Genomic DNA, 16,805 nt, shown 5'->3' with positions numbered 1-16,805 from the left:
TGATCAGCTTTGATGCAACTGGACTTAAGGAGGAAATAAGAAATCTACAAGGAAAATTATCCGTAATTCAAGTTAACACAAAAGCAAAATCACATTCATTACAAAGCACAGTATCAAGAACTATCATCAGGCAAATGGGAGGAGCACTATTTCAGTTGACAAAATCTGTAGACACAGACAAGACAAGGGTTACAGACTGGGAACATCCTCTATAGAGCAAACATATGTACTGGAAAAATTAGACAAAATTTGGGAGTATACACTGTGTCTGGTCTGGGGAACACTCATAATGTTAACCTCAGACTCCTGAGGACTATCATAGTACAACAGGCATATTTCTCCATGGAAATGAAAAAAGCCAGCACTGACTTTAGTAGTGGAGGGAAATCCCACCAACCCTGCAACCCTGTTCTCATAGCTCCCTGAGCTAGAGCTGGGAATCGTTTACAGGTACAGCTAATAGCTGAAGCTCCTGCCTGGGAAAAAAATCTTCCTGGAGCCAATCTCACCTCATCGAGCTCTTGAGCAAGTGCAAATTCGTAATGGTCCTACTTGTACCAACTGGATCCAGACTTAGTCTGAGGGACACATTTTAACATAGCTAGTGCACACAAAGAACCATCAGCTACTCTGGATCCTGTCTTTGCATTTTTTTCCTAAAAAGTTTCATCCAAACATCACTGAAACTGTAACTCAAAGCACAGCTGTTACACACCAGAACAAATAATGAAGGAAAACAGACAAAAGTCAGAAACGCCCAGCTACCAAGGAAGAACATTTCCCACAGAATAAGCAATTTTTCTCTTGTTCTTAAGATGAACTTATAAAACACTGTCAAAAGCTAGTAAGAATGTGTATAGGTATGTGGGTTGCTCTGAAAGTAATACTCCTATTTATTTCCATGGAAACTACAAAAGATACAAAGAGCACAATAATGCTATTTGATAGAGCAAACTCTCAGGTAAAAAACCTATTTTTTAACATAGTCACCACAATTATCTATGCATTTTCACCAGAAATGAACAAGAGCCTGCATGCTGTGCTTGCAAAAAACTGCACCAGCAGAAGTGACCCATCATTTCACAGATGTCTATGTGAGTGTCATTCTTAGGAAAACACTGCCCACACAGTCATTGTGCTAATATTCATTGTTTGGTCTCCATAAGCATTGAGAAAGCATCAATGAATGTCTGTGTGTGCCATTTTTTCTGCACGAAGGAATTCAGTGATATATCTTTGCTTCATCTGCACTTCCAAGTCTGATGCCACGTTGCCCCTCTGCTGCCATCTGTCACATGACAACAAAATGTAATGGAATACTGGTGGGAAGGTTCAGCCTCTACTATCACCAAAATTAGCCTCTGACACTGTGGGCCAACATAATAAAAGAGAAGGCATTACTTTCAGAGCAGCCCTCATATATATATATAAAAATATATTATATTGGGTATTATCATCACTAGCTTAATTGAGATGCAGCTTTTGTAAGTGGACAGAATTAACCTAATTCTAGTGATATATCCACTTTCCACAGGTTATACACTGTGCATCTCTTTTCCTTAGGAAATAATCATATATGGTATCATAGATACCAAATACTTCCTCTCTGTCACTATTTGAGATGGACCTAACTCATTGTGCAGCAGCTCTCACTTGCTTTGGTGTCTGCTTCTTGCATTTCAGACTTGAGGAAAGGTCTGTTGGCTGTTAAAGTCTTCTGCTTTTCCAAGTGTATTATCTTATCTAGTAAAAGATACTACATTTATTTATAATGTTATTTGATTATATTCAAATAAATAACTGTATTAAGTTTTTATGCATCTAGTGCTCAAATTAGAAATAAGAAGGATCATGTATAGCCCGTAAAGCTTACCAGTATTTTCAGGAGCATTTTCTACCCAACTGGCACACAACCAAAGATCTTTAAATAGCCATAATAACTACTAATATGGCCCAGTTGGAAAAAACACAGTAGAATTAATTTGCCTTTTAGGTGTGTCTTTCATGGAGGTAGGGGATCTCAAGATTATTTGTGAAAGTTCAGAGCGTTTTGCAAGCAGATGATGGAAAAATAGGATCCTTGAATCCACAACTGAACATTAAAAGTAAAACGGTAAAAAATCTCAATATTTATTTTCACTACTGAAATAGTTTTCACTACCAAAAAAAATAATCTAATTTATGCAAGTGTCAGCTCCCCAAAATGAACTGCTCATGACAACGAGTAATCAGAAGTTAAAAAAAAAACAAACAAAGAGATAAAAATCTCAGAGATTTCGAAAGAGAATATAAGCTCCAAAAGTTTCAATTCTTCCTAACAAAAGTCAGAGACATTTAAAGTTACTTAACTAGGCCATACTCAAACAGAAGTAAGTGGAGTTGACACAGAGACCACTTGTGTAGTCGTTCAAAGAAGCATGGGATTGCATTGAAGAAACAATTTTCCCAACAGACCTTCAAGCAAAATAGGACTGGAAATCTTTACCACAAACCACACTAACTACCTCCTCACTGCAAGCTATTATTCAGACTTCTGGGAACATGGCAATCTCTTGGACACCACTGCAGCAGCCATCATACAGACTTAAACATTTCAAATATCCAGAACTGTGGCAGTGAAGCCCAGTCTACATATTGTGATTTGTACGGTTTACCTTTGAATCTGATTATGGTGAACATCACAACACCAAAAAAGTCAGTCAAATGACAAAGCTTAACTGGCAATTAAAATGGCCAAAATTGTATGAAAACCAGGCTCTAAAACAGGACAAAACAGAGAGCAATACATGGTTGAATGCAGAAATAATCTGAAATCCTACAGGTTCCCTTAAAAACTATCCTACACAGAGCTTGGTGTGGAGACAAGTGAGAACTTCGGTGCCATAACAGAGCTGACCAAGTAGAAGATAAAAATAAAAGAAAAATAAAAAGATGTGCAAAGATCAAAGTCTCTGGTGATCAAAAAGGTGAAAGATGGGAAAGATTCAAACTGTAGAATCATAGAATCAAATACCTCTGCAAGAGAAAGGCTATCTGCTGAAACACATTCAAGCAGAAGGGAGACTTAGGTATAACCTTCTGCCTAGAATGGGCAACCCAAATTTGACTCAGTTATTCTTGACTCAAGTTGAGTTCTAGCTCTTGTCTTAAGAAGAACAGTTCTAAGAAAAATGCATTTCTTTTTTGTCATGTTCTTGCCCCATGGTCATTATGGGTGGCTTATTCCCTCTATCACTTAGGATGCTTACAATAGCCCCTCATGTCCTGCACAGCTCTATGTTTGGATAAGAATTCATGTCAGTGAATTCCTGTGATGCAATTTGTTTTACAGAAGCTTCTAAATACCCTCTTGATTTTTTTCCACATTAAAGTGTCTTTTCTCCTACGGATGAAATAATCCCTATAAATCCACAGACTGTAATGGCAGGGTAGATCATTAAGCTTGCATATTTTTGTGTTTAAAAAGCTCTGTTACTTATGTCTAAGCTGTTATTTACCAGAGGAACATGGATAACTCTAACATACATACATTAAAAATTACCCTAAATGACTGCTGCAACCCAGTGGCTCCATAAATTAAATTAAAAGCATTTTTTATAAATCTTAAAAATATTTTCCTTTATTTGTATAATAAGCTCTTGAGCAATTTGCTTTCTTAACAAAATGTTATTTTCCCCAGTGCCTGCAGACACTAGTTTGTTATTACTTGGTGGCTGGCATTAATCTTAATGATTAAGAAGCTGGGGAGTAGTTAGCTTAAAAAAAAAAAAAAAAAAAGATGCACAGGGATTTGTACAAATACTGTATGAATTGATACAAAAGCAAATAAAAAATAAAAGCAGGCAAATTTTGGTAGCCCATCTCTGACAAAGTTATTCTAACAGTTTCCTCAAGAATGAAAAGTGATATAATAATAATTGACAATTGGGCCAGCCTCAATAACAGTGTCTTAAATTTATGTTTTAGAGTACCCTCCATTCTTATGTGCCTCTCACATTCCAGCATTGTTCAGCATGCCAGAACAGTAAAACCACCCAACCCAAGCTTGCATGTTGAGCCCCAGATAGCTCTGATAGAAAACATTTGCCAGAAAAAGAATATTTAGAAGAGAGCTTCTTAAAAATAACAGGTAATAACTGTGAACATATTACATTTGACCCTTCACAGTTATTAGGAAAGGAAAGCAGACACAACAGAAACTGTCATGATGGAGAGCTCAGGATGTCCCAGTGACTGGACTCTGTGCTGGTAGGACACATGGTTCCACTTTTCTGTTGGCTATTGATCTAAAGCTTCATTTTGGAGAAGGGAGGTCACCTCTCTGGGTTGTTACCCATTTCTTCTTACCACAGGCTTGACCACAAGCAGCTCTGATGGTAATTGTAATGAAAATGACCAAAGGAATTTAAAACCTCTGGTTGGTAGGTTTAAGTTTGTACAAAGCAAATTTAAACATCACAGTCTTCCGGAGAAATGCTTACATCCACTTATCACATGAGCATACACTTGCCTGAGAAGCGAGGTGCATGAAGCAGCTTCATCACTTCATGATGCTGCCTCTCACACATGGCCTCCTCTGCCTCCTCACTGGGGCTGGTGGCAGTGTCAGGAGCAGAAAAGAGATAGTGGATGGTGGGGGTACCAAAGAACTTTCAGGAAATGAGGAAATCTGACAAGAACATAGAAAGAGCTGTCCAATTCCCTGAGATTCAAGGCTACTTTTCTATTCACTATGTCACCCTGGCTTTAGTTTTGAAGTGCCCTTTCATAAGAAAGGACACACTGATTATAATCTGGTAACCAACTACAGAAGACAAACAAGCCTTAATTAGGACGACACAGAGAAAAAAAAAAGAAAAGAAAAGAAAAAAAAAAAAGAGGGAGGTTGGATTTAACTTACACAATTATCTTCAGTTTTGTATTTATATTCCACTTCTTTCATATTTTTCAAATTCAGTGTCTTTGCTCTGTAATCAATACATACAGAAAATATGTGAGTCAAATCATTAGTAGACATGAACAGATAGAGCAAGATACCCCAAAACTGTAACACAGAAGTTTAAATGTATGACAATTATGACAATTATTTAATGATCAGAGGGCTGGAGCACCTCCCCTATGGGACAGGCAGAGAGCTGGGGCTTTTCAGCCTGGAGAAGAGAAGGCTCTGGGGGGACCTCATTGCAGCCTTCCAGTACCTGAAAGGGACCTACAGGAGAGCTGGGGAGGGACTTTTTCTAAGGGCAGGTAGCAAGAGGATGAGGGGAAACAGCTTTAAACTGGAAGGGGGCAGATTTAGACTAGATATTAGGAAGACATTCTTTACTGTGGGGGTGGAACAGGAACAGGAACACTGGAACAGGTTGCGCAGTGAGCTGGTGGATGCCCCCTCCCTGGAAGCATACAAGGCTGGGCTGGATGGGACTGTGAGCAACATGGTCTAGAGGGAGGTGTCCCTGCCCATGGCAGGGTGGTTGGAACAAGATCATTTCTAAGATATCTTCCAACTCAAACTATTCTGATTCCATGACAATGCTATCCATATATATTTTTCTGCATATGTATTTTTTCTGCTTATAAAGCTTATTTATCATAATGATAATGCAGTCAAAAGAGTAAATGGCAAATTTCAGAATTACAGCAGATCACTTTGAAAATCTAATAGAATTTTATTTTATTCAACTGCAAATAATAAAATCTTTATTTTAGTTTTCATTACCATTTTAAATCTGGCCAGAGAGCTAGTCTCAAATCAAGGCAGCTAATACATAAACTACCACTTCAAAAGTTCAGAGATTTAATTAACATTTTCTACCTTTAAACTTTAAGGATGATTTATTAGTAGTTAAAACTGGTGCCTGTCTGTACTACAAAGCAGAACGCTGCACTCTAGCTGTCAAAGTGGAGGACTCAGTTGGAAAAAACAGTGTCCCTATGCTCTCTATATGGTCAGCGGAAAGTTGCCTTGAACAGGCAGTTTTTATAGGACTTTCTGCATCCATACATCCTTTGCAGGAATGCATTAAAGTGCAGAACAAGAAGTCTATAAAGCTAGCTGTCATCTGAGATCTGTGCCTAAAGCTAGGCAATGAGAGTAAACCCAGAACTAGACAAGGCAATGCACAGGGAGTATTTGCAAGTACTGGGGTTGGCTAAATGAGGCTTGCAAAACTCAGCTGTTCTTTCTTGTCTGCATAAATCTTACTGTAGCTGCTGCTGTTTTTAATGCATCTTGATATGTAACATACCATGTCCAGTACTCTGGTGTCTGAACGGAGATTTCACAATAAATCATCAAGTTATTTTTCATGCTTTAGCTTCTAAATCTTTTGCAACAGTCATTAGTCAGGACACTTTTGGCCATGCCTGGCTGACTTACTGCATATTCTCATGATAACCTCACCTGTGCAGTACAGTTTTTAAGGTTGTAAGCTCTTTTGATGCCCTTAAATTGCATGGACAATCCTGTACAACCTGATGGAAGACCACATAAATCAATGGAAAGAGTATTACTTAGTTAACTAGTGCAGGTTCAGATTGAGGTTTTGGTTGGACAACAGAGGATCCTACTTTTCAAATATCCCTCCCTTTTCTGTTGCAGATCAACAGACATCCAAATGTGTAAATAACATGGAAACTTTTCTTTGTTAGAAGAATTTATCAATAGCTTTCTGAGCAGCAGGGGGTTACCAGTAAGGTTCTGACTGTTTCAAGCAGAAACCATTTGCTATAATTTGCAATTTTGAGCTATTTTCACGCTGATTCTGCAAATTATTCTGTAAGAACAGAGCTCTGCATAACTTTAACAAGCATTTAATCGAGCTGTCTATATTGTATTTAATTCCTGTGCAATTAAATGCTCTTGCAAACAGCTGCCTGCAGGCAGCAAGTCATTCATAGGACTGGTGAGTTAAGGATTAATTCTGTAGTATGAAATGATCATAAACCCCAAACGATGTTTTTCCTTTACTCTTAATCAAAATTAGCAACTGTAATATATGAAAAAAGAATATCTGAATTTGTTTCAGCTCTAGATACTTCATCCTGACTTCTCTAATTCATAGATGGGATCTATAAAGCAAATTTCAGGCATTAGAGAATGTCATGCAATTATCTTTCATTAATGTATTTTAGCAAGGCAAACATCAGCTTGCAACTCCTGTGCAATGCAGAATCTAGGAGTTGATAAAGGAGCTTTGTTACTAAGTCTTGTCAGAAATATTCTTCACGAGTAAGAGTATGAAATGAAAGAAAAATGTTTTGTTGGCTATCCTGATGACTTTGTGCTACTTTCACCTAGTGAGTGAAAGAGATACGTACTACTAGGTGGTAATACATATCTGCCTGGGCAGGAATTGGAGACCAGATGGCTTCCAGATGTCCCTTCCAACCTCAGCCATCCCGGCATTCTGTACAACTGAAAACTGAGATTTCACCTTTAAATTTAGTGTAGTGTAGGTATATCCCAACAGTGAAGCAGTGTTCCAGAAAGAAGACATAATTATGTGCTACTAGAACATTTCAATAAATTACATCTCACCTGGGAAAGCGGAAAATCACAATTACTATCGTGCAGACAACACCATACAACAATCCCACGTTAGCAGCAAAGCAGATTGTGAACATGTAGGTAGTAACCCATATGCTCTTTAAGGAGGGAAACAGAAAGAGACGATTAGATGATCATTTTGTAATGATGTACATCTTATGAGTTAGAAATAAAAAAAACCAATAGTTTCTGAGAGGTGAACATTTAGATATTTGAACTGGCAAGTATCTGAGTTATCATCAAAACAGCATCTCTCCACAGTAGAACACGTGTAACAGGACATCCTGCTCTTCCTGATGCTCACAGAAGAACATTCTGGAGGTCCTTAAAATAGTACAAGTAGTTGTGGTAGCAGCTTAATTTGAAATGAACTAGGTTGGTTGGTTAAAACTATAATTGATTATTCACATTGCAAGCTATTGCAACCTTCTTTGCAGCACACAGCTAAAATCCTTCTTCCCTTTTACACAATGAAGTACTCTAAAGGTCACACACAGAGAGCTCTTCTCGCACTAATTACCTAAGTGGGAATTATAATTTGCAAGGAAGTTAATCAGAAGTGGCATTTATCAGAGTACAGCTGACTAAACCAACTCTATAACAATTAAAAATTATTGAGGAATGAATCAGTTGACATTAAAATGGTGAGTTTTCAGATTGCTTCCCCGTCTTTCAATGTTTGATTAGCAACACTTTGAATTTATTTTAAATTTAAGTTTTTTTAAAAATGCAAAGAATATCGGGAACAAAATGTGCTTCAGAAAGGAATTTTAAATGTTAAGAAGAAGAAATGTTTACATTTCAAAAAATTGTCTTAATTTATTTTTAAGCAGAAAAGATTACTCATATTTCCATCCCATAATGCTATATGTGACATAGAGATATCCAGATTTTTACATTAAAAGGAGAAAAGTATAACTGACTTGATTTCTTATATAGCCCTGATGTCAAGGATATCCAGCACATATTTCTTTGCCTGAGGGATCCTTCAGCAAAGACTGCCACCTTATCTTCAAATAAAAAGTGTTAAAGAAGAATGGAAAGTATTTTCACTTCTGTGAATATATTGTTCTCCACAGGTGTCCATTTCAACCATTACAGCACTTTCTGATAACGTTTGCACAGGAACAGATTGCACTGCAATGGCACAAATTGCTGTTAAAATTATCCTTTCTGATGTTTTCACTGAGCTTAGGAAAGCCAGAGACAACAGCATACTTTCAGCCTAACTGCAGGAATTTTGCTCAAGAAGATTTCAGAACTGTTATTTTATGAATTGTAAAATGTAAGCCATACTGTACTAGTTCATGCTTCATGATGCACAGAGGGGCTACACGAATCTATTGAGTAAGCTTTTCCTCTCCTGTCTTCAAAATTCTTAATGGCTGCAAAATGTTTTGCAGTCTCCTCAATCCAGATGCGGAGGAAAGAGGTGGCTCATTCATTGAAACAGTTCTCAGTCTCCAGCAATATCTTAAAATGAGATCTTATACAAATTATTGTGTAAATATTTGCAAAGAATACCTTCCTGAATTACAAATGTTGAGTTCTGACTAATCAATACAAAATTCATCCTACAACTTACAAAGCCATTACACAGTTGCTGAGAAGCTTTCTGAATATGAAAGGGCTATCATAAGAACTACGAACTTCAAATTCATTTGGATCAAGAATTCTGGTAAGGATGAACATTTGACAAAGCCTGACACCAAGCAATCTGCTTCTACTGCACAGCTTTGTCATCACATTATTCTCGATATCACATCTAATTAAATCTCAGCTGCATGACTTTCAGCATTGTTCTTAGTGTCTTGAGAAAGAAAGGAAGGATAAAATCCAAGTAGAAAGCCTACACAGGAAAAATCAAACCCAGAATTTTTCAGTACTGCTGAATGCTGAGAAAACTCGTTGAGAGCCCCTTTAACAGACATTAGTATCTGACATTTTAACTGTATCCAGAGATTGCCATTTTACATAATATGAGCCAAAACAATCATATTCTCATTTGCCAATCACACTACAGTGATTTATATTGGCCTTGAGTGAGTATTTTTTAGGTAGAGCATCATCAGATTTGTAGGAAAATGTTGATCTGCTAGACATTTTTTTTAATTCATGTAAGGTTCAACAAAGAAGTCATAAAAACATAAAAAGTTTCTTACTTCAATACGGTCAGTACATACTTCAGGACAGATAGAATCTAGCCACTTCATTCTTCAAATCTTAGAGATAATGTATTGTAGGTATGTGCTATTCTCCAAAATCAAAACAAAATCCAACTTAAAAATATGCTTGTACTATATAAATTGAAAATATTCTAAAGGGAGAAAAACAAGTGGAAGATACAGATTTATGTTGAATCCTTCATATACCAGAAATTATCAGAAGTATTGGGAGATGCTATGACTGCATACATGTAGCAACTCTCTGAAATCTGTAGGCAGTGTTTCCACTTAGAACTTTCAATTTCATAGGATCTACAAATACACCATTGAGGGGAATCTGCAATAGGGTCTGGGTGGGAAAAAAAAAAGAATATAAATAGGAGAAATGAGAGAATACTCTCTAAATCAATGACTAAACTGTAATACTAAAATACTGTGATACTCAATGTGTCTGTACCACTTTGAAAACTGATAATGGACTGCTTATTGTAAAATGAGATGAACAACTATTGCCTGTATAGGTATGACTCATTTCACTTAACATTAGCTATCTCCAGAATACATGTCTACAGCTGAGTGAGCAGTCTAAATGATCTAGATCTATGATCAAAAGAGATTTGCTCATCAGTGAGGGGAATTTAGAATAACCCTACCTGATTACATTGGTGCCTAGTTTAGGAAGAGATGAATCATATCCTAACATGGCTTCACTGACCAGCCTTTCAGTATTTGTACTGTGAGGCTGTGAAGAGTTGCTCCAACACTGCAATCACCAGCATGTAGCCAGGGGAATCCTATCAAAGTCCTGTTCATTCAGCATTTTCCTTGGCAGAGAAGGTGCTGGAGTTCAGGAGTAAGCTCAGACTGCAAGGAGGCTGTGTAGCACACCCATGCTCCAAAGTCCTTCTCCAAACAAATGACTGATGTATGCATACGCTCCTCAGAGTACCCTGCACCAAAATTCAGTATTCAAGCACTCAAGTGAAGTCCACTGCAGTGATACAACAGGAAATGCTTAATAGTAGAGTATGATACTTTAGCATAATTTTCATAAGCATTCCATACTCAAGAGTTGGAGAGGGTATCTGTTTGTACTGACTGCCCTGGAGACAGATGGACTGATATAAATATTGTTAATTAAAACAAATTTCTAAGGCAATCACACTCTCAATGTATTAAGCACTTTTAAACCCCTTCCCATCCAACTCAAACTAGCTACCGCAAAAGTAATGTAACTCAGGGTAGAATGTCTGCTAATGCTGGAGAGAGAAAAAAATCTCCCTAGTATGCCATAACTTAGAAGCATTCATGTAAAATTATTATCATAGAAGAGCTGGCTTGCTTGCTACTCGGCAAAAAATTGTTTATACAGCAAAGCCTTCTGAGCATTCTCAAGAAGAAGGGCCCCACCATATTGAATACCTGAACAAACCTAAAAGGCTATCTCCCTCATGAGGATAAAATGTTAAAATGTTTTAAAATACATGAAATTACACCGGTGGGCTCCAAAATTTCATGAAAGACCTTCCCTGATCCCCCTACTCCAATCCATTTTGACAAAATTGTTTGACAGATTGGTGGCTTTGTGTTGGAAAACCCTCTCTGGAAAGATGCTAAATGGCACTTGTCAAAACTAAGCCCCACCTTGTCACTACCTTAATTGTTTTTAGTATCATTCATTATACCCCTTACAAATTAAAATATATGCATACATATGCAATTAATGCATCCATAAGTACCTCTCACATCATGGTATCACAAAAGGAATGTGTAATTTTTACAATAAATTGTTCCTATTCTTTCTGCTTTTACAAGTCTGCTTTTAACTCTATCTTAGCTGTGGTCATTTCCTGACCGACTCACTCATACAGTGAGAGTGCTGGTAGAAAACCTTGTTGGGCTTTTTTCTTGCTGCACATGGTCTAAGTTTTTCTGCACATTACAGATAAGTAAAGTGTTTTAAGTAAATTTATAGATGGCATAGAAGACAACAGTGATAATTTAAAGTGGAGGTTGAAACAAAGAGCTTTCATGGAGAAAAATGACAGTATCAGGCAATGACATATCCAGTATTATCCCGGAGAAGAAGGCAATTCCTGGCCTGAACAGCTGTACTCTTTGCTGGATAAAAATTCTGGCTGGATGGATGGGCCCAGAGAGTGGTGGTGAATGAAGTTAAAACCAGTTGGTGACTGGTCATGAGTAGTTCTCTCCAGGGGATGGTACTGGGGCCTGACCTGTTCAATACCTCTATTGGCAACCTGGATGAGGGCATTGAGTGCACCATCAGTAAGCTTGCAGATGACACCAAACTGGGAGAAAGTGTCAATCTGTCTGGGGGTAGGAAGGCCCTTCAGAGGGACCTTGATAGGCTGCCTTGCTGGGCTGAGGCCAATTTTATGAGCTTTAACAAGAACAAGTGCCGAGTCCTGCACTTCAGTTACAAAAAAGCCCATGCATTGCTGCAGGCTTTGGGCACACTGGCTGGAAAGCTGCATGGAGAAAAAGTATTTGAGAGTGTTAGTAGCTGGCTGAACATGAGCCAGCAGTGTACCCAAGTGGCCAAGAAGGCCAATGGCATCGTGGCTTGTATAAGAAATAGAGTTGCCAGCAGAAGCAGAGAGGTAACCATTCATCTGTACTCAGCGCTGGGGAGACTGCACCTTCAGTAATATGTTTGGTTTTGGGTCCCTCAGTGTAAGAAAAACATTAAAGCCCTGGAGTGTGTCCAGAAAAAGATAATGAAGTTGGTGAGGGCACAAGTCTAACAGGGAGTGGCCAAAAGAGCTGTGGTAGTTTAGTCGGGAGAAGAGGAGGCTCAGGGGAGACCTTATCACTCTCTACAATGACCTGAAAGGTGGTTGTGATGATTTTGAGTTCAGCCTCTTTTCCCAGGTAAGAGCAATAGGATGAGAGGTAATGTCCCGAAGTTGCACCAGGGGAGGTTCAGGTTGGATACTGAGAAAAATTTATTCTCCAAAACAGTGGTGAGACATTGGAACAGGTTGCCCAGGAAGGTGGTAGAGTCACCATCCCCGGAGGTTTTCAAGAAAAGGTCACTAACAAAGTGACATGGTCTAGAGCACTCACAGGCATGGGTTCTAGTTGGATTAGATGATCTTAGTGGTCTTTCCAACCTTAATGATTCTATGATTCTAATTTCTAATATTTTTTCTCTTTAAATGCAGTAATGTTTCTCTGTTGAATATTCTAAATCTCTTTTATATAGTTGTTTAACTGAAATACTTTTCCCTGCATTTGGTCATTTCTAAGTCCAACAGTTAACCGCAAAATAATATTTTTCTTTGGCACTCCTTTATCTGTCTTTGTCTAGTTTAAATAGCTGCTGTTCATTTGGGACTTTCAGTCTTAAGAACATAACATAACAAGAACATTACTGACCTTTTCCCTTACAAAGGGGGAACTTATTTAGCAAGAAGAAATTAGGCTTCAGGAAGGATATTGAAATCAATTCTTGAATTGATAACATGAAAAGAGAGATACACTTAAGAAGTCCAGATCAACTTTTTGGTAGTTCCCCAAAAAAGATGAAAAATTCCAGAGAAGTCATTTCCAGGTCAGTGTACAAAACACAGATAATTCAGGGAACAACACCTTGGAAGCATCCAAAATACGAAGACATCAGAGGAAGGAGAAATGCTGTATTGCATACAGTTATGAATATGTACAGTTCTTTTACAATAAATATCAGTGGAAAAGAGGAAGCTTAGATCTGAAATGACTGACGTAATCTAAGAAGGTGCTGGGACTGACAGAAAACTTTCACTGAAAAAAGAGACCTTCATGTGAGTGACAGAAAAGGACTCTGGAGCAAGAACTGTGGGATTCTAGCTGGAAAGAAATTAACGTGATTTGAGAGATGAGATGTAAAAACAGGATATTCCCGAGGGCTGATAAACAAATTGAAAGAAAACTGAAACAAATATATGTAGTAATATTAAGCTGATAACATATTGTATCAGCCTGTTCCTTCAAACTTGGCTGCTTCAAAACATTAAATCTACAAGAAAATGCAATACGTGCTGAATTGAGAGATTTCAAGCTACTTTTTATATGTCAAAGGATTATGTTGTATAAATCACTAATCAAACACTAAGTATTATTCATGCTGTTCATGTTCATTAAGAAGTTTAAGTATGAAGGAACAAGCTAACAAAAACTGTAATGATCCGTTTCCATGCGCTATTTGCCAGACACATGAGCATAACAAACCTGTCTTCTATGTTACATAATACATATCCCTTAAAGAATTATTTCCAGAATAGCTGCTAATTATTTCCAAATGTTTCGTCAGTGTTTTTTTTTCTTCAAAATGCTCTGGATAACCTGGGTAACGGTACTGATTTGTTTCCAAAAGGCTGTCAGTTCTGGGGTGAATCTTTCAGGCCAAAATCAACACCACTGAAGTTATTCAAATTGCTGTACTTAGTGGGGCTCCTCAGCCTAGGCAGCAATGTAAGATCAATGTTTGTAGTTTTATTTTAGATTAATACTGTTTAGAGCAAGGTGATTTATCCTGTCAGGCTATGGACTGATGGCACAACTACTTGAAGATAAATCATTTTCCAAGTATCTTCAGTCAAAAAGATAAACCCAGGAAACTCTCTCTCCCTATAACCTATCTTAAAAATCACAACAGATGCCAGAGATGTTATAGCTATTCACTCATCCTTTTCCGTCAAAATCACAAGAGCAAAAATCAATCAGGTTACTCTACCTATAAAAACGCATCAAGTCTAGCAGAATATTCTGCTGAAAAACTTTACTTATGAAATCAGTGTATAGTTGGAGGAGCTATAGCTCCCTCATATCAATTTTCTGAGGCCCACTATCCCCAAAATAATTTTCAATACACACCATTCAATGTTTTTATCACTGGGTTAGAATGAAGACCAAGTAGAGGAAAATATATTCAGAATTTTGCTTTTTGAGGAGTTTAAGATTTCATGAAAGACAGAGCTTTTCTTCTGGTTGACACAAAACATATAACTCTAGTCTTCTATCATGGAATGGGAGAAACATCAGGTACTCAAACCTGAACAAATCAAGGCTCACACAACTCTGCTTTCAACACTGAAATTCAGTACTCAGCAAAAATATTTAAAAAATAGATGTTTTAATCAGCTGGAGGGACCATTACTGCAGGAGAATGCTAAATCACCGTAGAGTCCAACAAAACCCAATATTATCTCCAGAAGCCTTTACCTCTTACCACAGAACTGGGGAATAGGGCCAAAATACCTTCCTGAGTATTTGTTAATTGAAATTGCATAAACAGGAGTTACAAAATCACTACAGGATGTCACTTTGTTTATACAAGCTAGAAAGCAGTTAGAGGCCTGGGTTCTGTTTACTGACCAATGCATTCAAAACTCGCATGGAAGAGAAAAGTAGGTGTCTTCCTAAACATGACTCATTTTCAATATTTGCTGGAAATTCTGTGTAAATGCATGTCAGACTGCTGAGATCTTGTATTAAATTGTATTTTCACACGGTTTCTTTCTGTCTATCTGCTCTTTCTGTTCTATTTCATACCTCATACTGCAGAATTTTTCATATGATAAAAGAATACATTTTTGTATCTGTTTGCAAAATCTTGAAGAGTTGAGGCAAATAACATCATCTTAGGACATACATCTTTCTGCATCTCCATTGTTTCCAGTTCTGTCCTGTACAGTCATTCCATATGCACAGAGAACAAAGATATACACAGAGATCTTTTTGATACAATAATAAAAGCATGCTAGCTGGCCTGAGTAGGAATACAAAAGTAGGTACATATCTGCCCAGATCTGTATACATCTTCAGCATTAAACTGTGATCTTTATCATTTGTCAAAGTTTCTTTTTGCTTTTTCTGATGCAGACAATTGATATTTCTGATGCTCCTATTGTGAGACAAAAATTAAGCTGATAATACACAAAAATAATAATAACAGTGACTTGCAATTGTCTCTTCTAGGGCCACACAACTATTACAGTTTATCTAGAAAGTATTTTTAATGGCTTTCAGGAAAACCTCCTAAGATTAGGTCTCACTTACCCAGTCTATTTTATCCACATTCCAATATTTTTTTAAGTCACGGAACTGCATTAGCATCCCCTTCAAGCCCACAATGATAATGCTTGCTAGCACACACTGGAAAAAGAAAAAAGAAAAAGTTCATTATGGAATTAATAGAGGAGATGAATGTTCTTGCTCAAGCCCAGCAATCAATATTAAAAGCAAGTTATTGAAAATCTGGTGATAGTGTTTCAAAAATGTTATAAAGAACAAGTATTCTTCTGTTGCAACAATAATAGTATCAAAACCAATTTTTCATTCCTGAAGGTATTCCAGAAGGCTCCTGACTATGAGAAAATGACAGAAACTTTAAGACATCCCAAGTTTCTGTGTGTGTTGCCAGATCAATGACATTTGACCACAGTCTGAGGGATTCCAAAGCAAATAAGCACTCAAATTCTCTACAGTGAAAATATTCAATTCCCCTTTCTAACCACCTAGGGAAAGACTTTAAAGGAAAAAAAAACCAACAACATCGATTAGCTTTGTGGCAGGCACAATAATTTATTGTTCTCCAAATCAGAAAAGATGAGAAGGATGAAGTCTTCAGGAGCTCAAGAAGGATGGAGAAAAAGTGACTTGCAACAGGGAGGTGGGAAGGGGTGAAAAAAAAACTGACAATACAGCTTTACAGTCTTAATGTAAAGGGTGCATTCCATGACAGAGATAAAACAACTTTAATTAAGCTGAGATTGCTATCTTCAATCATGTGTGTTACATTTATTTGAAAAGCAAAATCATACATCATATGCGTTACTAGAGTAAAATTGTGGATCTTCATTAATTTCTATTCAGCTCTGTCAATCTGCATCCATAACAATCTGGATGTAGATTTCTCACAAACTACATGCCAAAAGTGAGTAGAAGAGAAATGTTTTATTTTATAGCTATGTGATAGCCTATATATTAAGCTATATATGTATAAACTCTACATGTATTATGCTCTGTATTTTATGATTTTGGGACACGTTCTACCCTTGCTATTCTTTGTCCCATTGAAGTTAAAG

At 37.3% G+C, this 16,805-nt stretch overlaps 1 protein-coding gene across 6 annotated transcripts in view; it reads right to left on the bottom strand.

The window, feature by feature from the left end:
* Positions 1-16,805, bottom strand: part of SLC26A7 (solute carrier family 26 member 7) — an 86,302-nt gene that overhangs the window by 12,887 nt on the left and 56,610 nt on the right. For all 6 annotated transcript variants that reach the window (XM_090137794.1, XM_090137793.1, XM_031590983.2 and 3 more), the window contains 3 exons: positions 15,778-15,873; positions 7,541-7,647; positions 4,901-4,967 (listed from right to left, as the gene is read on the bottom strand). In XM_090137794.1, the coding sequence (XP_089993920.1) occupies positions 4,901-4,967; positions 7,541-7,647; positions 15,778-15,873 (270 nt within the window). The remainder of the gene's footprint in view (positions 1-4,900; positions 4,968-7,540; positions 7,648-15,777; positions 15,874-16,805) is intronic.

The sequence above is a fragment of the Phasianus colchicus genome, chromosome 3 (genome assembly GCF_987193195.1).
Source record: "Phasianus colchicus chromosome 3, bPhaCol1.hap1.1, whole genome shotgun sequence".
Classification (NCBI taxonomy): Eukaryota; Metazoa; Chordata; class Aves; order Galliformes; family Phasianidae; genus Phasianus; species Phasianus colchicus.
The sequence above is the reverse complement of the archived record's forward strand: the minus strand, read 5'-3'. Positions and strand labels throughout refer to the sequence as shown.